The sequence below is a fragment of the Protopterus annectens genome, chromosome 4.part0, assembly GCF_019279795.1.
Source record: "Protopterus annectens isolate FY-2018-M chromosome 4.part0, PAN1.0, whole genome shotgun sequence".
Classification (NCBI taxonomy): Eukaryota; Metazoa; Chordata; order Ceratodontiformes; family Protopteridae; genus Protopterus; species Protopterus annectens.
This window is the reverse complement of record NC_056733.1, coordinates 510,201,418-510,223,137: the sequence shown is the minus strand read 5'-3', so window position 1 is coordinate 510,223,137 and position 21,720 is coordinate 510,201,418. Positions and strand designations below refer to the sequence as shown.

Here is a 21,720-nt window from a genome sequence, read left to right as displayed (position 1 = left end):
TCGCATGGAGGAGTTAACCACAGAATTTAAGGTGGACAACTGAGAAGAAATCTTGACAGGAACTCCCTCAGTACATGCACCTTGTATGGAATCTCCTAACTCCTTGAGGAGATCCCTCTGCAACCTTGTGAAGTGTGAGAGATAGTTCAGCGATTGAAGGGTAAAGGCCACTGAACTAAAAATACGTTTCCCAAATCTGTCCATCTGTTGAGACTCCTTGTTTGGCGGATGAAGTCTCTGCTAACTCCTCCTTTGTGGCCGCCACCGCCACCACCATGGCATCTACGGGAATGCACTTGGACAAAAAGTCTTTACCAGGAGGGGCAGACAAGAACTTATTTGGTCTCCTGGGGACTAACTCCACTGTGTCAGGAGTATCCCACACCTTTTGACTAACTTGATCCATCAGTTCATCAAAAGGTGGAGACACCCAAGAGGCAGAAGTTTGAGACCCGAAAGCCTTCAGGTACACTGACTCCTCATCAAAAGGGTTAACAGTGGGCCAGTCGCACCTCTGCCTAAGGATCTCTAAAATGTCCACAAAGGAGACATCATCAGAGGATGACTTGGGGGACCCTTCTGACTCCTCAAGGTCAGTGTCCGATGTCAATGACTCATCCTGGGAGTCAATATGTTTCCTCTTACATAACCTATTCCAGGGAGGCTCCTTGGAAGGATATTCCAGGGTAACTTCGGAAGAGTGGGGGCCACCAGCCGATGGCTCCTGAGGCTGCGGGTCTCTGCTGTCTCCAGAGAGAGTAGGGGCTGAGACTGAAGTGGGTGCTATCGGGGGAAGAGTGCTGGTGGCACTGGTAGGGGCTGGAGAATGAGATAGCACGTTCCTCATCATCTCAAACGCCGACCTCTCTGGCTCCGAAGAGACACGGGTTGGCGCCAGAGCTGTCGGCTCTTAGATAGATGCAGGGTCCGAGCTCACCCTGGCCAAAGCACCGACAGGAAGGCTCGGAACCGAAGAAGATCAATTCCAACCTTCCCTGTCGGTGCTGACAGGAGAGCTTCGGCCCCTGGACACAACGGACAGCACCGAGCGTGTCAGAGCCGAACCTGGCTCCAAGGAAGCAACAAGGTGAGTTGGAGCCGGCATTTCCTCTGTTGGCACCAAGCACTCCAGCTCCGAAAGGCCAGTATGGCTCGGAGGAGGAATAGCAGACAAGGGCAAAGCTGGGCCAAGTGGCTCCGGAGCTGACTGGGTCGGAGCCAACAATAATTTTGGTAAGGCAGACGACTTCAGGAGTCTCAGCACTACCCTCTCCACATCTTCTTCTGAAAGGCTCCTGGAAGACATAGTTGGGGATCTTGACCTGGGGGCCACTGGAGACTTACTTGTTACAGAAACTGGTAGGGAGCTTACAGACTGGCTCTGAGTAGCAGAGTCAACTGCTGTATCAATAGGTTCACAGATCGGTTCTGAAACACCTGTAACCGACTCTGACACCACCATGATGCTCTCCTTCGGTTCCGAAGGCTGAGGAGTCGAGGAGGCAAATTTGGATTACTTCGACTGTTTAGGAGGTGGCTCCGAGACCAGCCAGTGCCGGAGAAGGCCTTTTTGAGGATTTTGATTTCCCAGACTTACAGGAAGCAGAAGAACCGGATAGTGCTTCCTCAAAGCATGGTTTCAATAGACCCTTGAGTATGAGTTTGTTCTTTCTCTCCTGTGACACACTAGGAGAGAAAGCATAGCAGAGCAAACATGACTCCTGTAAGTGGATGGCCCCTAGGCAGAGACACAGCTATTGTGGCCATCCGTTAAGGACATCTTTTGGGAACATTTCATGCACTTTTTGAACCCTGAGGATTTATGCTCCATACTTTTCTTCAGACATATTAAACACACACACAAACCAGAGAGATTGAAAAAGAAAAAAGAGAAAAAGAAAGAGGACTAGGTCCTCTAACTAAAACGGGCCTAGCCCTAAGAAGGAGTTACATGAGGAATAGGTCCTCTAACTTAAATGGGCCTAGCCCAGTTTAGAGAAAGCTAGCTGAAGAAGTTACACGAGGACTAGGTCCTCTAAGTTAAATGGGCCTAGCCCGGTGTAGTGAAACTAGGTCTTCTAAGTTAAACAGACCAGAAAGGAAAGCCCATGCACACAAGAGAAACCGTAAATGACACAATACAGGTAGTATACTTGCAATCCTAGGAAATTCACAAGCGGATCCCCGCCAAAACAAACAATGTCAAAATAGCAGAAACTAACTGCCAACGGTGACCAAAAAAAGGTCAGAATAACAACAGACAAGACAACAGGATACCCTGTTGACTAAGAGTGGAAAACCGCCAAAAACTCTACCTAATAATCAAAAAATTTGCAACAGCGCCTAAAACTAACTGGCACACAGGATACCAATAACAACTAGTAAACTAAGTTGCATTCAAAAAGGGCAAGCACTACAACTGCCTAATATATTAGCAACACTAAATATACAATAAAGGTTCTAATTATGCATTGAATACGATAGAATATAATGAATTTTGAAAAAACTTAGCCAGAGCCAAGCGAAGCACAACCAAACTCGCCGACGCGGCAAACAAAATCTGGGGATTGTACTGGTGCACCGTGGAATACATGCTTAGCCACGAGCCAACCAGAAGTCTTCCAGCTTGTAAATCGGCCGAAGGTGAGATCGGACTACCTAACATAAACCCTTATAATATTCAGTATCTGTTTTCATTTACTTGCTCTCTGTATTAAAACAAAGGTCCTTTATCAGTCATTTCCCCATGCAAGAATGAAAAAAGCACATTCATTTGAACTTTGTCATACCCCCTTAACCAGGCTCCCTTTTTCCTTTTTTTAATCATTACATTGCCTATGCTTCTCAAAACTGCACAAGAAGAAAGAGAGAAGAGAAGAAAAAAATAAAAGTAACACGTTTACAATCCTCATTACACCCAAAAATAGCATGCAAATAAAACCATATAAAGTACAGTTGTGTACACTTACCATAAATGTAGATGTTCGAGTGTCTTCACTGTTGCAGTCATGACTGTAGGGTTCTCCCCTGCCGGCAGGCAGTCCTCGTTCAGCCAGATTCCCAAAGTCTGGGTCCGGCGTCGGCTGTTCAGCCATTCTCCCTGATGTCAGAGCGCCAGGAGTACAAAGCTGACAGCCGACGCCATGTTCTCCAGTTTTTCTTGCCCCAGATGTCAGGTGTTCCAAAATGAGTAAGATCCCATACCCTTTGCAAATACACCTCAGAAGAAGGGTGAAAAAAGGAACCACACAAAAGAAAAAATAAGAGGGGACAGGAGGGAGGGAAACCCAGACTGCAACAGTGAAGACACTCGAACATCTACATTTATGGTAAGTGTACACAACTGTACTATGTTCATCGTGTTTCACTGTTGCAGTCATGACTGTAGGGTTGAATCCCAAAGCAGAATAAAAGGGAGGTGGTCATAAAGTAGAGGGGGCGGTTAAAACGCCCTGCATGACTGCAGAAGCAAAGCCTGCCCTAGACAAAGAGTAAAGAGGGAGATTGTAGTACTTAGAAAAAGTATGCACTGAACTCCAAGTTGCAGCTTCCAAAATGTCCTTGGTAGGAACTCCTCTGAGGAAGGCAGCTGAAGTGGCAGCAGCTCTGGTAGAGAGTCCTTATAGACCCTGGGATTTGCTTTCCATGGTGTGAATAGCAAAATCTGATTCCATGAGCAATCCATTTGGAAATGGTCTGTTGTGAAATAGCTTTACCTTGGGAACTTGAAGCATAAGAAACAAACAATTGCTCTGATTTCCTGATGTCCTTGGTTCTGTCCAGGTAAAAACGTAGTTGTCTGTGTACATCCAAGGAATGCAAGATCCTTTCCCCCTTATTTTGAGGAGTGGGGAAAAAGTTGGCAAGTGAATAGTTTGATTTAAAGCCACTTTGGAAATCACCTTAGGCATGAAAGTAGGAATTAGTCCTTAAAGACACCCTGTCTTGATGAAAAATAATATAAGGTTCCACAGCCATGAGAGCTTGCAACTCCGAAACTCTCCTGGCAGAGGTCAGAACTAACAGGATGGCTGTCTTCCAAGATAAAAACTTGATGTCAGATGTGGCAGCAGGCTCAAAAGGAGGCAAGGTGAGTTTTTCCAAAACATAGTTGAGATCCCAAGCAGGAATGGGAGGAGATCTAGGGGGCCTTAAGTTCTTAGCTCCTCTGAGAAACTGTCTCATGAGTTGGTGGGAAAAGATTGGAGGGTCTGTATTATAATGAGCAGAAATAGCAGAGGCATGTACCTTTATGGAAGAGAAAGAGAGACCCTTATGTAAGAGGTCTGTCAGGTAAAGTAAAATCAGAGCAATGTTAGAAATCAGAGGATCTGAATCCTGAGCCTGCATCCAGGAACAAAATCTTTTCCATTTTCCTGCATAAGATTTTCTAGTGCTAGGACATCTGGCTTCTAAAATGACATCCATAACCTGCTTAGGCAGGAGAGAATGAATCAAAGACCCTGGATTAACCAGGCCACCAGGCTGAGAGTTTTGACATGGGAGTGCAGAACCTGACCCTGGTGTTGGGGCAGAAGGTTCGGAGCCTGTGGTAAAACCCAAGGGGGCTCCAGACAAAGGTTTTTCAGTGTTGGGTACCAAAACTGTCGAGGCCAATTTGGGGCCAGCAAGATTATCATCTTGGGCTTGTCCTGTTTGATCTTTAATAATACCCGTGGAAGAAGAGGAAGAGGCAGAAAGGCATACCCCAAGAGGTTTCTCCAACTGAATGATAGTGCATCCACTTTCCAAGCTAGTTCGTGGAAAGTCCTGGTGCAAAAAATCTGTAGTTGATGACTGAGGTGGGATGCAAAGAGGTCTATGTGAGGACATCCCCAGACTGCTGTAATCATCTTGAATATTTCGGTGTCCAGCATCCATTCGTGTGGGTCCGACAGGTTTCTGCTCAGACTGTCTGCCAGGAAGTTTTGCTTCCCTGGTAGAAACTGAGCTTGAAGGTCCAGTTTGCAAGCTAGAGCTGTGTTCCAAAGATTCATGGCTAGTCTGCAAAGGGGATAGGAATGAGATCCCCCTTGCTTATGTACCACATAACTGTGGTGTTGTCTGTCAGTATCAGTAGTTGTCCTGGTTGTAGAAGATTCCTGAAGGCCAATAGAGCTTTCTGAACGGCTAACATTTCCTTTAAATTGATATGCAGGTGCTTCTGATCCTTTGTCCAAAGGCCCTGCAGACAGCTGCCCTGCAAATGGGCTCCCCATGCATAATCTGAGGCATCCGTGGCTAGTATCTGAGTGGCAGGAGGCAGACTGAAGGGTTTTCCTTTGTTTAGCGTACATGCCTTGGACCACCAAAGGAATTCCTTTTGAAGACAAGGCAGGACGGTGATCTGTATGTCTAAACTGTGGCAATGCTGGGACCATACACTTTTTAGGTACCACTGTATTTTCCTCATAGGTAGTCTTGCATATGGTACGAGAAGGATGCAGGAGGCCATGTAACCCAAAGCCTACAGGAATTTCCTTGCAGATAGCGGAGTTAATGTTGCCAAGGTTTTGAAAGTTGAAGCCAGCTATAATTGTTTTTCGTATGTCAGAAATGCCATCTGGGTTGTTGTGTTTAGAGAAGCACCCAGAAAAATTATCTGTTGTGAGGGTGTCAAATTTGACTTTTTTATGTTTACAGTGAATCCCAGGAACTTGAGAAGATTCTGAACAAACTCTAGATGCTGGAGTAAGACATCCTTGCTGTCTGCCTGAATAAGACAGTCGTCCAGATAAGGGTAAATTTGAATTCCCTTGAGTCTGCAATAAGCTACTACTGGAGCCAGGCATTTGGTGAAGACCCTGGGCGCAGTAGACAATCCAAAGGGCAGCACAGAGAATTGATAGTGCCTCGATCCCGCCTTGAACCTGAGGTATTTTCTGCATTCCTGCCTGATGGGAATGTGTAAAGATGCCTCCTTTAAATCCAAAGTTACCATCCATGCATTTTTGGTCAGCATTGGAAGTAGCTGCTGTAGAGTAAGCATCTTGAATTTTGGTATCTCGAGAAAAGTGTTCAAGACTGACAGATCCAGAATGGGTCTCCATGAATTTTGCTTCCTGGGGACTAGAAAGAGCCTTGAGTAAAAACCTTGTCCCATCTCTGAAAGTGGAACTAGTTCTATGGCTTTCATAGCCAAGAGAGCTTCCACCTGGTTTAAGGCCTCTAACCATTGATGTTTTGGAAGATCTGGCCATCCGCTTGGTCTTGGTAGGGTATGAAAATGGAATTTGCAACCTCTTGAAACCACATCCAGAACCCACTTGTCTTGGGTTATATGAGTCCAATTTAGGTGAAAAAGAGAAAGTTTTCCTCTGAGAGGGGCTTCCAAGCAAGAAGTTCCTGCAGCCCAACAGAGGGAGTCATTGAGTCTGTTTTCTATGAGCTTGCGACCTGTCCTCTCCTCCCCTAGGGGTGGAAGCAGTCCACTGTCTTGGTCTATAAGAGGCTTGCATTTGAGGCCTTCCTCGGGAGCGTCTGTATCTACCCCTCTGAGGCCTGTCTGAATTGGGAAAGGACCAATTTTTTGTAGGCCAATTCCTACTAAATCTGGGTGGCTGTACTTGTAAGAAATCTTTAACTGTTTGCATGGATTTTGCCTTGTCCTCCATCTTCTTTATCACCTCTTCAGCTTTAGATCCAAACAAAACATTATGCTGAACAGGAGCATCCAATAATTTAGCTTTTACTTGATCTGGCAAATTTTGTTCCTTTAACCATGCATGCCTTCTAATGACTGTGCCAGAGGCAGCAACCCTACAAGAAGCCTCCAAGGCATCAAATCCACAGTGTAAACCATGCTTCCCAACTTGTTCAGTGGCATGCATTAAGTCATGTAATTCCTTATCATCTGCACAGGCGGAAATGGAAGTTAGCTTTTGTTTTAAAACAGACAGGAGAAATTGCTGGTATTTCAGCATATGAAACTGACAGTTTAAAGCCCTAATAGATAAAGTAGCAGAAGTGTACACTTTTTTGCCCCATCTTTCTAAAGATCTGGAATCCTTCTCAGTAGGAATGGGGTTTTTAGCAGAAGCGGCCTTAACCCCCTTAGGACCCCGAGAAATGGTTTCAGGGTCAGCAGTAGGATTCTTGTATAAAAACTGGTGGGAATCAGGAACCCTATAATATCTGTCTGGCTTAACAGGAGCAGGAGGAAAAGAGTCAGGAGTTAAGTTAGCCTCCGAAAAAGCATCATCCACAATATCCAAAATAGGAGGAATAGCCAGGGGTCTATGTTGGGGAAGAAGAAGAAAATCCCTTAGTCTTCTCTTAGATTCCGAGTACTCCTGTCCTTCCCAGTGAAAATGTTCCCTCATTTCATGCAAAGTTTCCCCAAAAGAGAAATCCTCAGGGGGAGAAGCTGAAGGAATGGATTCCTCAGCATCAGAATCCTCATAAGGAGAGAAAGAATATTCCTGGTCAGAAGAAGAAACTGAAGAAACAGAAGCCTGATCAGAGGAGTCATAATAAACTTCCTGCCTTGGCCTTTTATCTGGAGGGGGATGTGAACCCCTAATCATAGTAAGTAAGTCCTCTGCCATCTTAAGTAACTGTTTCTGAGACTTGGGTGCCGGATCAGAAGAGGCCTGGGCTGCAGTCTTTGACTTGGAAGGAGTCTTTGCCTTTGTCTTTGGCTTTGCCTTTATTAGAAGCTGAGTAGGCCTGAAAACCCCTTCGGAAGCTGGTACCTGCACAGCGGCTCCGGACCCATCCGAAGGAGCACTGTCCGAAGGTCCTGCAACAGAAATATTCAAAGGCCTAGTTGGCTCCTTGTGGGAGTCTGTTTCGGCCATCGGTTCTGAAATGGCCGACAGGGACTGCAAAAGCACCTCACTGACGACGGCCGAACCTGAAGCTGGCTCTACTTGTACAACATGGACCTCGGAGGCCTGTCTTTATCCTTGCGTCGTTTGTGAACTCCGGTAGCCGGAACCGTATCTGACATTTTATAATTAAAACACCTACCAAAGTAATGAAATGCAAAATCGTACCTTCGTTTAATCGTACGTTGATTGAATCTAGCACAAAATCGACAACTAGCTACGTCGTGGTCAGGGCTTAAGCAAGGAATACAGTAAGAATGAAAATCCTTATGAGGTATTTGCTTGCCACATGAAATACAATTATTAACTTTTTCTGACATCGGACTGGAGCAAGAAAAAAGTTTCCCCAACGGTGTACTTAGCTTTGAGTAGGAGAAGAAAGTCTTCGGACTGAAGTACGTTTATAAAAAATTGTCAGGAGTCAGCCGACCGGCACTTGTGAACTGCTATCACCGCACGGCAAGAAAGACTGGAGAACATGGCATCGGCTGTCAGCTTTGTACTCCTGGCACTCTGACGCCAGGGAGCATGGCTGAACAGCCGACGCCAGACCCAGACTTTGGGATTCTGGCCGACCGAGGACTGCCTGCTGGCAGGGGAGAACCCTACAGTCATGAATGCAACAGTGAAACACGATGAACATCACAGATACAGTACTATTAAGAAAAGACTTTTCTTTACTTACAGTTAGCGTTCCTTCCTCTCTTCCCCTCCCCAAATAATTTTTCCAACCATTAATGCCATGAAGTAGGGCATATACTTTAGAGTCTCCCACTCAGCAAACAAATTTTGAAGAAGTCCAATATTTCAAGATTTTCTTGTGCTGTCATATTTCACAAATATAATTATTGGATTGTAATCCCACATTAAGTTACTGATTTTATTACTGTTCTCCATCACCCAAAGTCCTGTCTCTGCTTCATTTTCAATGTACTCGGGATTCTTCTGGTCAACTCTTGTGCTCTCTTACATCTGTCCAACATTTTCCGTTGAAATACAGGTGCAGTCTTCTCTTTGGTCTTTATTACCAGAGGAATAAGAAGCCAAATCGCTTTCTGTTTCACAGGTGAGTTTTTGTTGGACAAACTTTTTTCATTTCCTCCTTAGCATGCACTTCATCAAAAAATAATTTTGTCCCTCCAGCATACCTCTCAACCTGGAAACATCAAAAATCTGGACAAAGGCCAAGAAAAATAGGTACAAATCTGTACGCTGATTAACAAAATTTGCATACATAATTATGTAACCTCAACTACTCTGGTGGAATTGTGAGATACCAACTTTTAAATGTAAATTGAAGAATAGACAAAATATTAAACACAAAATATAATCAGCATTTCTCTTGTGTCCCTACAGAGCCCCTCAGGCTTTTGGTTGAAAAGGGTTGGATGAGCAGCCCATCTACCTGTTTAAGAAACTACAAATAAATAAATCTCTGACATGTCAAGAGTAGCTGTTATGAAACAAGATGGGCTTGGTACCACTATCAGAGCATTACCAAAATTACTAAGCCATGACATGATAAAAAAATACATAACAATAGGAAGAACACATCTCTCCAGTACAAACTACACATGTCTACATTTAATGAGTGCACTTCAAGAAAAAAGAAAGACATTTTATATCAACAGTAGTCAGTCACTAACTCTGGAAAAAAGGCTATGTTGACAAAGCAGGATTCAAGGAATATTCTGTAGAGAAAAGGAGTTGTGAATACACCACTAATTGGATTTGTGTGTACTGTGGAACACAGATGAGTCATTTAAAAAAGCAAGGTGCACATGCACACAACCATTAAAATATACACGGATAATATATACTGCGCATAAATCAGTAATAAATGGAAGGCTACCAAATAGTTGCCTATCAACTAAAATGAGTTCCACTTCTGTTTCAATCTGTTTTTGCATATACAAAGCTCATGTCATGTTATGTGCTGATAAATTAACACATTTAGCCAGAATAAAACAGAGAAAAGAAATTTAAGCATAAATTTATGGCGAGGGACTACTGGTTAAGCAGGATCCATTGTTCACCCAGTAGGTACGGAAATGGGCAGGCTGGGCAAATCATCCAGTTTCTATCTGTCAGTTTGGCTGGCCTAACAAGACCACCTGCATTGTTACCCTAATACTAATTAACTATCAAGAAATCGGTCAGCATTTATTCCGGCAAAGCAATGTTCTTATCACATAAAGCACACAACAAGCAAATCACACTGCCTTCTTTACGCCACATGTAATAAATGCTGGCACATTTTAATTTTCGTTTTTATCCCAAGATTCCCAGCTGTGCTGCTGTGCACGAGTAATCTTTTGAACCAAAAGTCATTATCACTCAGCAGAACTAGGAGCATATATGAGTAGACACAGAATTACCCTACAGTAAAGTTCAGCTGTGCATCAGTACTTGTGGGCTGACCAGTGAAAAGTGATCCAACATCCCTCTTAGTCATGTATAGACAGTGACATGACTGAGACTGTTTAACGCTTGACAACTGTAGCCAGCTAACTAAAGGTATATAGATACCTTGTGTTTGGTTTTCCCAGCTTCCATAGGCTCATTATTAGAACTTCTTGGTTTAAAGTAAATAAATTAACGGATTGCTTTCCTTCATCTCATCTGAACAACTTAAAATTCAGTAGTCATGTAAAGGACATTTGAAAACAAATGTAACCGTGGTAACTAAACTGACTAACCCACATAAAGCATTCTGAAGTTAACAGACAGCGAATGTAAAGGAAATCATTTCTATATTTTTAACTCTAAAGACAGGTCAGGTCACATAAACTTGGGAGTCGGGACCATGGTTTCTAATAAACACCTAATTATAATCAGGCTAACTAATCTTAAACAGAACACAGGAGAAGTGTGCAGATGCAGCAGAATCTTTCATTTTTTTTAAATTTTACATATCTGGAAGAGGTTAGGTTGAGCCACCGAAGCAAGTACATGTTATTTATTTATTTACATTTGTTGACCAGGGGTGTCCGACTGGACGTAGGTTCATTTTCAGCGGAGGCCCGGGGAGAAAAGCTTCACAGTTAAACAGACAGTAGTTACATTGCATTTACATAGCGATTAACAATTTGATTAACATAGCAATTAATTACAAACATAGTTACAGATGAAGAACATAGTACATCAGTAGACAACTAGAATCTTTATCTGCAAAGTACATAACAGACATTAACAATTGTTACAATAAGAAGTTCCTGCTGTATAATAAGTACTAGGCTTATGAGCATCCGAGCTTGCTATAATCAAGGTAGTTAGTGGGGTGCCCCTCTGATTCCTGCAAGCACTAGGTGTGAAAGAAGAACTTAAATTGTGCATAGTTCACAGGGCAGGCTAGCTCCGCTCGCTACTCAAACTATTAATTCAAATCCACCACAAGACATGTACAAAATATCATACAGATTAATGGATTTTAGCATTTTGACCATAAGCCTGGAGATACCTAGATTTATTTAACCCATACCACAATAATCATGGTGAAACTGCGAGCTTCTAGACAGCATAATGGCTTGCTCTATGTAATAAAAATATTCTTATATGGAAGTTTTTTATCTCTTAGTAAATTAATCCACTGTAGCACAGATCACAACCACAAACACTTCGGTTTGCTGAAAATGAGCCTGTCTCTCAGTCATTCTGCTTCTGTTCTCCATATACTCACAGCTGAGTTTCTCTTGGAAATTTCTGCTGCTTATGACGTCAAGAGCAAAAGTAGGCTTCAGTATGACCCCACGTACCTCAGCTTAAGAGTACTATCTACAAAACAGCTTTGTACAAGATCATGTGACAAAGTAAACAAAAACGGCAGTCAGTGTTTGGGTTACAGGCAGTTACCGAGCTGAAACATACAGGCATTTTCAAACAAGATGTTGTTTTCTTGGGAAACCCGGACTTTAGTTATTCCTGGTCTATTTCTCCTTTATATGTGAGTGGCAAGTTTCAACTATCTTTGATAATATATTAGCTTACGGTATGTGTTATACTATAAACAAATGATGCATTTTGCTGCCATCTGTTACAGACATTTAAGGAAAGGAAATTCTGTAGCTTGTTTTGCGTCAAACTGGCACACCAGTAGAATTTGATAAAGTGCAATTAACTTCTAAAGACTGTACTCAGAAGAAAACTGTTTACGTCTCTATATTGTTTATTCTGGCAGATAGGAGTATTTTTATTTGAGACTTGATTGGTAAGAGGCTCGCTTATTACTGAGGTTGCAGCTCACAAAGGACACAAATAAAGTCAAGTGTTTTCTTTTGTAGTAGTATCACCTAGCATTTCCTTTCAGTGTTGAGTGAGTGAGAGTTCTGGGGTTTAATTCAGTATGCAGGTCCGCAATCTAAAACAGTACTGTCCAAGTAGCCAACAGGCAGTCTGCCTCAAGAAGCTTCTGATGTCTTCACGCATGTCACCCTTGCACATTAATGACGTTGCGAGACATGCTGGCAATGTGTGATGACATCAGCCATAATTTTAAAACTTGAAAATAAAGTAAAAAAAAAATTGTGAATTAAAGGGGCCACTCTGAAATTCATGGCACCCCATTTTTTTTTGCCCTCAAAACCGATAAATGCCGAGGAATTCGGTATGGTTGAGAGGTCTGCCCTGCAAGGAAGAATACCTTGAAGACAGCTGGATACAGCAATTTGAATCTCAAACCTGCATCTCAACATTCTCTGAATAAAGGAATGAATTTAGTTCTTTTTTGCCTGGTGTACAATAAGTAATCATTCTCCACAAACACTCTGCTGTCGCCTCCTTTTAGTATTTTGTCCTTCTGCCACAGTTTTAACAAAATCAACTCTTTCTGCTGGTAGGACTGCATCCTTAGTATTAAAGATCTAGGTTGCTTTCTTATAGCTAGATTTGGAGCATACACACTATCTATCCATTCCACTAACAAGTCCTGTTGTGGTTGCTTATTTGTGCGCTTTTATGAATTTAATGCAGTCTGTTCCTTCCTGCTTCTCTGGTATAGCTGAAAATCTCAAGTTTTCCCTATGTGCTCTGTCCTCTAATTTTATTTATTTATTTTTTTTGAAACGTCTCTTCCTGAGTAGTCTCATATATGGCCAGCCTTTTCATTTCGACCCCTGATTTTTGCAGCTTTATCATCTCATCTGAATATCTGTATAAAGTGTCTTCCATTTGTTCCAGCCTTTTGTTGTTTGTTTATTGTTTGTGTTGATATCCTCTATCAGTGTTTTGTTTATTTTAACCAAGTCGGTGTGCAGTTGTCTTGTATCATCCTGCAGGTTATTGGAAGTCATGTCTGAAGGTTGCATTACCTTTTGATGAACAGCTGCAGAATTCTCCCTAGTCAGTGTTTCTTCCTCACTTTTTGTAGCTGAGTTTTTTCCAGGACTACTCTATTTCATTATTCCTGGCATCCAGGCAGTGTACTTACTAGCTGCTTACTGAAATTCACCCATAAACACAAGTCTACTGGCCTTCTCTGCTGAGTTTCTGTTTTCACACTGGGAGAGCTAGAAACAAGCTGTTAGTGTGCAGCCATCGTGGAACGCCAATAGGTTGTCATTCTGGATTATATTTCTGTCTCTTAATTAAGCTAGTAACAGTAGGGAAAGGCAAAAAGAAAAGAGATGAGGGGATAATGGAGGTTAAGGAGTTGGTAAAGATTTCAGCACAGTTGCAAAATTTGTCTATGAAATGAGTTGTAAGATATGAGCTATCAAAAAATGTGAACAGAAGGTCTATTAATTCAAAGGTGTCTTTAAGTTCCTAAATGCATTCAAGCTTCTCTAGTTAATCTAATAAAAATCAGCAGCTTTTTGCAATATACCAGCTGTCAGTCCTAGGGCTATCAGACTTTGTGCTCAAGGGTGATATAAGAAATCAGCAAGAGGTGAAACAGACTAGGATGTGGTTGTAGTCCAACATAATACGTAATGAGACTCTTTCTTTGTGAAAAATTATGTAAGGAGGATGCACAGAAAAAGCTTAAAGTTCAGATACTCGTCTAGCAGAGGTAATAGCGACTAAGAAAAGTGTCTTCCATGACAAAAATTTTAAGTCACAAAATGATGCTGGTTCAAAGGGAAACAAAATTAAGGATGATAGAACGAAATTTAAATCACATGGAGCTAGAGGCTCTCTGACTGGGGGTCTTGGCAAAAAAGTCCCTTTTAGAAAAGCCTTACAGAGTTTGTTGGACATGATTTTAAGCCCCATTTCCCCAATGTGAAAGTTAGAAATAGCGGCTAGCTGGACTCTAATTGTAGCTGCTGCCTCGCCTTCATTAAAAAGTTTAGTGAGAAATTCTAGCACTGCTGTAACAGGGGCCGTAAAGGGATCTATATTGTTTTTGTAGGCCCAGTGTGAAAATCTCTTCCATTTGCTAGAATAAAGTTTCCTAGTAGATGGCTTATGCGAAGAAATCAATATATGTCTAACTGCCGGGAAAATGTCATGGAGCCTGGTTATCTGTAGAACTGGAGCAGCCATGCTGTCAACTTTAGGGTCTGGATCGATGGATGGAACTCTCCCAATGAATGGGTCAGTAGGTCTGGAACTGGGTCCAGAATCCATGGTTCCTCCTGGATATAGGTCCGGAGAAAGGGGAACCAAATCTGACAAGGCCAGTATGGTGCAATGAGAATTAAGGTGCTTCTCAATGTGGTGGCTTTCTGAAGGACCTTTGGTATCAAAGGAAGGGGAGGGAAGGAGTAAAGTAATCCCGGGGGCCAATCGTATACGAGCATATCCCTTGGTGACTTCCCCAGAGGTGGAATCAGGGCAAAACAGCTGCTGCACTTGGCATTCATGGACGTGGCAAAAAGGTCGCAGCAGGGCTGGCCCCATCTGCGGAAAATCTCTTCTGCAACCTCTTGTTTTAGGGACCACTCATGTGGTATCAGAATGGCTCTGCTGAGTTTGTCCACTATCATGTTGGATTTCCCCAGGATGTGTGCTGCTATCAGAAAACATTGAGAAGAGACAACCCATTGTCACATCAGTTGAGCCTCCTGACACAGGGGGTAGGACTTGGTTGTCCTTGTTTGTTTATGTACCACACTACTGACATGCTGTCTGCCTGAATTGCAATAGTTCCTTTTGGCAGAGAGTCCTAGAATGCTTACAACACTAGAGCACCACTCTCATCTCTAGGACATTGATATGCAAGTGGTTCTCGTGTTCCTGCCAGATGTCTTAGACAGTCTTTCCCAGATAATGCACCACCCCCATCCGATCTGAGAAGCATTCGTGGTCAGTGTGGTTGTTGGTTGTGAAAAACCGAACAGGTGACCCACAGATAACGGATTAGTTTTGAGCCACCATCGTAGGTCCTTCCTGCAGGACTCTGTGATAATTATCTTGTGAAACGCGGTAGATCTTGCATGGACCACTGGGAAAAAAGTAGCCACTGAAGAACTCTCATGTGCAAACGGGCTAGAGGTACTAAAATGATTGCTGTTGCCATGGTGGCCAAGACCTTCAAAACAGTCCTTGCCTGAACCTTCCTTTTGGATAATAAACTCTTGATCTGACAATGCAGGGACTGAATCCTCTCGGGGTACGTTTGGCCAACATTTCTCTTGAATCTAACTCTGCCCCTAAGAAAATAAGACACTGTGAAGGCAACAAGGCAGGCTTTTTGAAATTTATTGTAATGCCTAGCTTGGCACAGAGGTGAATGGTTTTGTCCCTTGCTTGAACTAGTAGATGCTTGGAGGTGGCGGTTAGGAGCCAGTCTGAGTATGGAAACACATGGAATCCTAGATGCCTCAAGCGAGCCGTGACCACTGCCATGTATTTGGTGAACACTCTGGGGGCTGTAGTGAGACCAAAGGCCAGGGCTCGAAATTGGTAATGACTGGCTCCCAGCCAAAAGCACAAATGTCTCCGGGATCGCCTGCCCATTTTTATGTGGTAGTACGCATCCTGGAGATCTATTGAGCACATCTAATAGTCTTTTCCCAAAAAGAGCAGAATTGACTGCAGTGTCACTATCTGGAAGTTTGATCTCTTGACGGACTTGTTTAATCTGTTGAGATCCAAAATAGGTCTCCAGTCCCCTGTCTTTTTTGGAACTAAAAAGAACCTTGAGTAAGTTCTGGATCCAATCTGGTCTGTGGGGACATTTTGGATGACTCTTTTTTTCTAGCAACTTCTAAACCTCTAAAGTTGTAAGGTCCCTTTGACTGGGTGGAATGTCTGGGACGGTATTTTTTCCCAAAAGGGGAGAGGAAAAGGATATGTAATAACCTCTGGATATGATCATTCGTACCCATTTGTCTTGAGTTACTTCTAGTCAGGCATTTGGGTACAACGACAAGCGTCCCCCGAATGCTTCTAGAGATGGACAGGCGGGCCTCCATTCAGGAGTGCTGAAAGGGCTTCCCAGGGAAGGAGTCCCGGTCACCCTGGTTCTGCAGATCCCCTCTGCTGCGAGATTGGCGTCTTCTGTTGTTACTTCCCCCTCTGCCCCTGGGGGAAGAGTTACCACGTGCATCAGGAAATACTCTTTGGGATTTGTGGAACCACATTTTTCCTCCTCTCTAATCTTTGGGATAAGGTCTAGTGGGGTTGGAAAAACAGACCCCAATGGCAGACTTTTTTTCCCTCCTGTTCACATCTGGTCAAGGTCTCTTGTGAGCCCGAACAATGACAAGCCATCAAATGGGCACTAGTGAAGTAAGACCTGAAGGGTTCAACAAAGTTACACAGATGCATCCAGGAATGCCTCCTTAAGGAAATTCCTGAAGTTGCTGCCCTACTCGCTCCATCGGCTGCATATGAAATCAGCAGCATGGAAGAGTTAACCCCCGAGTTTAGGGTGGAGAGCTGAGAGGAAACCTTATCCGAAACCCCAGCAGCTACAGTACCCTGCAGGGCATCTCCCAGCTCTTTCAGGAGATCCCTTTGAAGTCTGGTAAAATGGGTCAAGTGATTCAGCGATCGAATGTAAATGCCACTGAAGAGAAGGTACACCTTCCATACCTGTCCATCGTACAAGAGTTTTTATTTGGTGGATGAACAGATGAGGAAGTTTCCGACAATTCCTTGTTGGTGACCGCCGCCACCACCATCGCATCTACTGGGACACCTTTCATCAAAAACTCTTTGTCTGTGGGAGCAGTAATGAACTTGTTAGGCCTCCTCAGAACAGGCTCCACTGTATCGAGAGAGCCCCACACCTTTCGAGCAATAACGTTCATTAATTGGTCAGAGGGAGGAGACACCTAAGAGGTGGTAGGGCGAGACCCAAAAGCTTCCAGGTACACAGACTCATCCTCAGAAGGACTGGTGGGCTTCTAGCCGCCCCTCTGCTTCAGAAGCTCCAGGATGTCTGCAAATGAGACATCTTCTGAGGGGGACTGGGGGGACCTTTCTGAATCATCCAGGTCAGTATCTGAGGTAACAGACTCATCCGAGGAGTCTATGTGCTTCATCTTATATAATCTCTTCTGAGGGACCTCCTCAGAGGGGTACTCTGGGGAAGTTTCGGAGGAGACAGTCTTACCCACAGGGGCTTCCTGGGGCTCAGAGTCTCTGCGCTTACGAGGGAGTGATGGTGTTGAAACTGACACAGGCCCTTTTGGGGGAAGAGTACTTGAACGCAAGAGTGGAGCTGTCCGAGGTGACAGCACTCTCTCTATCAGCTCGAAAGCCCCTCACCCCGCTCTGAGGATGTTCCTGGCTCCGAAGAACCGAGAGACAGGCCCCTGGGCAGAGTGGTTGGCTCCGAAGCTGATGTAGGAGTGGAGCTCAACCGAGCCGAAGCCCCAAGAGGTAGAACTGCCTAGGACAGCTGTCTGACCCGAATCCCATCCCTGGACCCGACTGGAGAACGTTGGCTCCTAGACTCCCTGGATTCTGACAGAACCAAGGTAGTCAGAGCAGATGTCAGAATCGACAATCCTGTTGGAGGTCTTGGTTCCAATGCTTCCACTACTATCAGGCCCGAGCCCTCTGGCTCTGAAGCCACTGATCAGATTGGAGGAGGAATCGGAGAAGGTGATGGTGCTGAAGTTTGCTCCGGTTCCTTATGAGTTGGAGTCGACAGAATTTTTGCCAATGCCGGTGTATGGAGTAGTCTCCTCACCACCTGCTCCATGTCATCGTCAGACAGGCTCCTAGAGGAATGGGAGGATAAAGAAGGTGAGATCTCAAGGTAGGAGTAAGTCAGTTCCAAAACTGGGGACTGAGTCCTGACCTGAAACTCTGATTCCGTAACCACAGATGGAGTCGAAGAGGTTGCCTTTTCATTGCAAAAAACCCTTGGTTCCGAGCTTGGTGATTATACTGCAATTTTTTGGCAGGTTCTGAAGCCGGATCAAAGGCTGAAGTTCTTCTTCCTGATTTTTCAGATTTAGAGGAAGAAGGAGATCCTGAAGAAGGTTTGGAGCTCCAAGACCCTTCTAAAGCCTCTGAAGAGGGAACCTTAAGTAATCCTCACGCAATCAATTTGTTCTTGCACTCAAAGAAGCACTCCACTACTGAAAACATGGCAGAATGCACAAGATTCCTGCAAACGGAGGGCACCATAAACGCAACTGGTGTGCCCATCTGTAACAGACCTCTTTTGACTACAATTGTCACACTTTTGGAACCCAGACTGCTTGGGTTCCTTCTGATCCTTAGACATAACTGAGCCACAACAAGAAAAAACAAACTAGTCCAAAGGTTTTTTTTTCTTATTTTTTTTTTTTTTAAACGTGTTACCTCACACATAAATAAAATACCACAACTCCTACACTAGGCAACAGGAAGTATGAAACTATAACGACTATAAATACAGATTCAGCAAGAAAAATTCCAGGCAGCCTTAAAAAAAAAACTTAAAGGCAGCAACACACCTTAATAACTAGGCTACAAAATTTAGACAAGCACAACCACACGTAGGAGAATACTGACAGAAAAAACGGATTCTCCTCGCGACTAAGGGAACACAATAAGGATGTAGGGAAGTGGCCCTCGAGCTTGAGGTGGGGGATAGGGAACTACGGTGATACAAGGGGAAGGCCTGGTGAGAAACCTGTGATAGCCAACAGCACAAAAGGACAGAGAAAAACACAAACTACAACTCCTAAAAGACTAATAAATGCCTTAACAGAGATTAACTATCAAAAATTTGAAAAATTAGCTACAACTACACAAAAAGAAGAAACTTAGCCAGAAGTCACCCGATCTGCTTGAGCAGTAAACAAGATCTGGGCAATCTTCCCTGTGCATTATGGGATATGGCATAGCCTCTAGCCAGTGGAAGCTCTCAAGCTTTTGAAATAGGCAGAGCCAAAACCGATGCTCAGTTCTGAACCCAACCAGCAATGAATGAAGGCAAGATAGGACAACATAACATCCATCATTTACCTGACTGATTTTGTGAATATACTTCACTTATGTAAAGAGTTACTTCCCTTAAGCTGTTGGCTACTTTCTATCTTGAACTTTTAAAGCATGTCTTTTACTTCTCCATATTAATTCCCCGTGATTTACATCAACTCCAACAGCCATGTACCACACTGGAAAAATGGAAAGCAGCTAAGCATCCACACATCTATTCAGAAAACCTTTTTCGTTACATTTTCCTGCACTGTTTTAATGGTGCTAAATACTTTGACTCCAGCTTTAAAAAAAATGTATTATAGTTCACCTACCTCAGTAATGGCTGCAGAACTTCATGGGATGACTGATCCTCCCGTTTATGAATAAAGATTGAAAGTTTACCATCCACTGCTTCACTCTCTTCTCCAGCATCTTTATCTAGTTTTAGTGAATTCCTAGGACTTCCTTTTGTCAGGGTGGTATCGGGCTCTGATGAACTTGGAGAAAGCACTGTTTGACAACCTACAGTAACAATAACAATGACATCAAAATTACTCCAATAAATGCAGTTGTACATCTGCACACAAATTACATTAATGTAAGGCATGCTTCTAAATTTCAAGCTCTTTACACTGCAGTTCCAAATTTCAGACATGATTCTGTAAATCAGACAAGTAATAATTTCAATGTGGTTCCTAGTCATAATGGGATGTAGCCCTGACTACAGCACATGTGACCTTGGTTTAACTAGTAGCCCTGGTGCTGGACAAGTCAGGAGAGGAAGGAATGAAGAGACTGTGCATGCTTGCTTTTAGTTGGGGTATGCAGGGTTAACAGCATGCGCACTAACAACATTAGTCCCTGGTGGACATCAGAAATCATGCTGAAGGTGCCCGTCTGCAAAACCACAGTGCTATGTGGTTACATCATCTGTAAATCCAGGGACCACTCCCACATTCCAACCATGAAACACTCACTTGAGAATGCTGTCAGGCATGCATAGCAAAAATAGAGGAGGAAAAAAAAACTCCTCAACTGAATGAAGTAAAACAACCCCAGCTTGTGCCATTCCTCTCCTCTAGATGGTAGTAATCCAAACCTCTGGTGAGCCTCTAGGTGTCCTCCTAAGCGGAGGACTCTTCCACTGAAGGGTCACTTTAAAGTATAACCACCGAACAGTGTGAGCAAAGTAAAAAAGAAACACTGAGAAAGTTAAGGGTTCTGAGTTTACAGGCATATGGGTAGACAAAAGCATACCCTTAAAAAAGTAATGCATTTACAGGTCAAGTAAATCAATATAACTGTTTGTTTATTAAAGTTTTTTCTACTATGAAGCAGAATTCCACCAAATTTAGAACACCAGTATTTTATTTTCTATCATCACACTGAGAAAAACACTATAAATTTAAACATTTTAGCTTTTAAAAGCAGTATTCAGATCAATCCATCTCACAGTCCCTTACATGTCAGTACTGTTAATGTCAATGCAAAAATATAAACCAATCTGATTTAATAAATACACACATACTGGACAACAGACAAATGTAAAGAAATCAATAGTGCAATAGAGCTTTACAGGTGAACTGGTGCACCCATTACAACTGTAAATCTTAGCTTACCTCTGTAGCACAGAGGGATGGAAAGTACACTGGGACAGAGAAAATCAGGGTTTGATTAGCAGTCTTGCCACTGGTGGAGCCACACAGGAAGGGGAAGAGTGAAGAAACATGGACCACTCGCCTCTCCGGTGGGGGAGGGGGTTGTGCACACTCTGGCAGTACATGTACATAGAAAAGGTATGTAAAATCTTACCATAAACTATAGATGTCCTTCTCTTTCATGTTGCAGTACTCAACATAAAGGTTTACTCCTCTTGCTACCCGAATGTCCAGCCAGTATACAAAAGTTTTCAGTCACTGTATTGTGCGTGGGATGTCTGACGTGGCTAGTGCAGAGTGGGACATAAAACTGTAAGCCCCAGTCAGAACTAGTCCTAGTAAGGGCAATGCCAGTCCTATGCCACCCAGAAAGGGAAATGCAGTGTAACACAAGGGGAAGGAGAGAGGGAAGGAATACTGCAACATGGAAGAGAAGGATATCTATGGTTATGATAAGATTTTACACAACTTTTCTATGTCCTTCTATTCCCATGTTGCAGTACTCAACATATGGGTGACTGCCAAAGCTCACTGTGAAGGGAGTGGTGGTCTAGAGGTGGTCTCCAGGAATCCATGAAAGACAGCTCTGAAAATATGGTCCAACTTGAAGTGTTTGGTGAAGGTGTGCACTGATGACAAAGTGGCTGCTTCAAGAATGATAGAGGTATCCAAACCCCTGAAGAAGGCTCCAGAGGAGCCAATAGCCATGGTGGAGTCTGCTTCAACAGTACCTTGCAGGGATTTCCTATGGCATATGTAGCAGAAGGTGATGGCTTTGGAAATCCAGGTTGAGACAGTTTAATTACTGCCTTCCCTAGGGGTCTGGGGTGGAAGGACACAAAGAGTTGATCAGCCTGTCTGATAGACTTGGTTTTATGCAAATATGCAAATAAAATCTGAGTTGTCTGTGCACGTCCAGGGAGTGA

At 43.4% G+C, this 21,720-nt stretch overlaps 1 protein-coding gene across 2 annotated transcripts in view; it reads right to left on the bottom strand.

Annotated features, from left to right (window-relative positions):
- Window positions 1–21,720, bottom strand: part of HECTD4 (HECT domain E3 ubiquitin protein ligase 4) — a 5,422,508-nt gene that overhangs the window by 2,255,539 nt on the left and 3,145,249 nt on the right. For both annotated transcript variants that reach the window (XM_044068422.1, XM_044068423.1), the window contains exon 37: window positions 19,469–19,658. In XM_044068422.1, coding sequence (XP_043924357.1) covers window positions 19,469–19,658 — 190 coding nt within the window. The remainder of the gene's footprint in view (window positions 1–19,468; window positions 19,659–21,720) is intronic.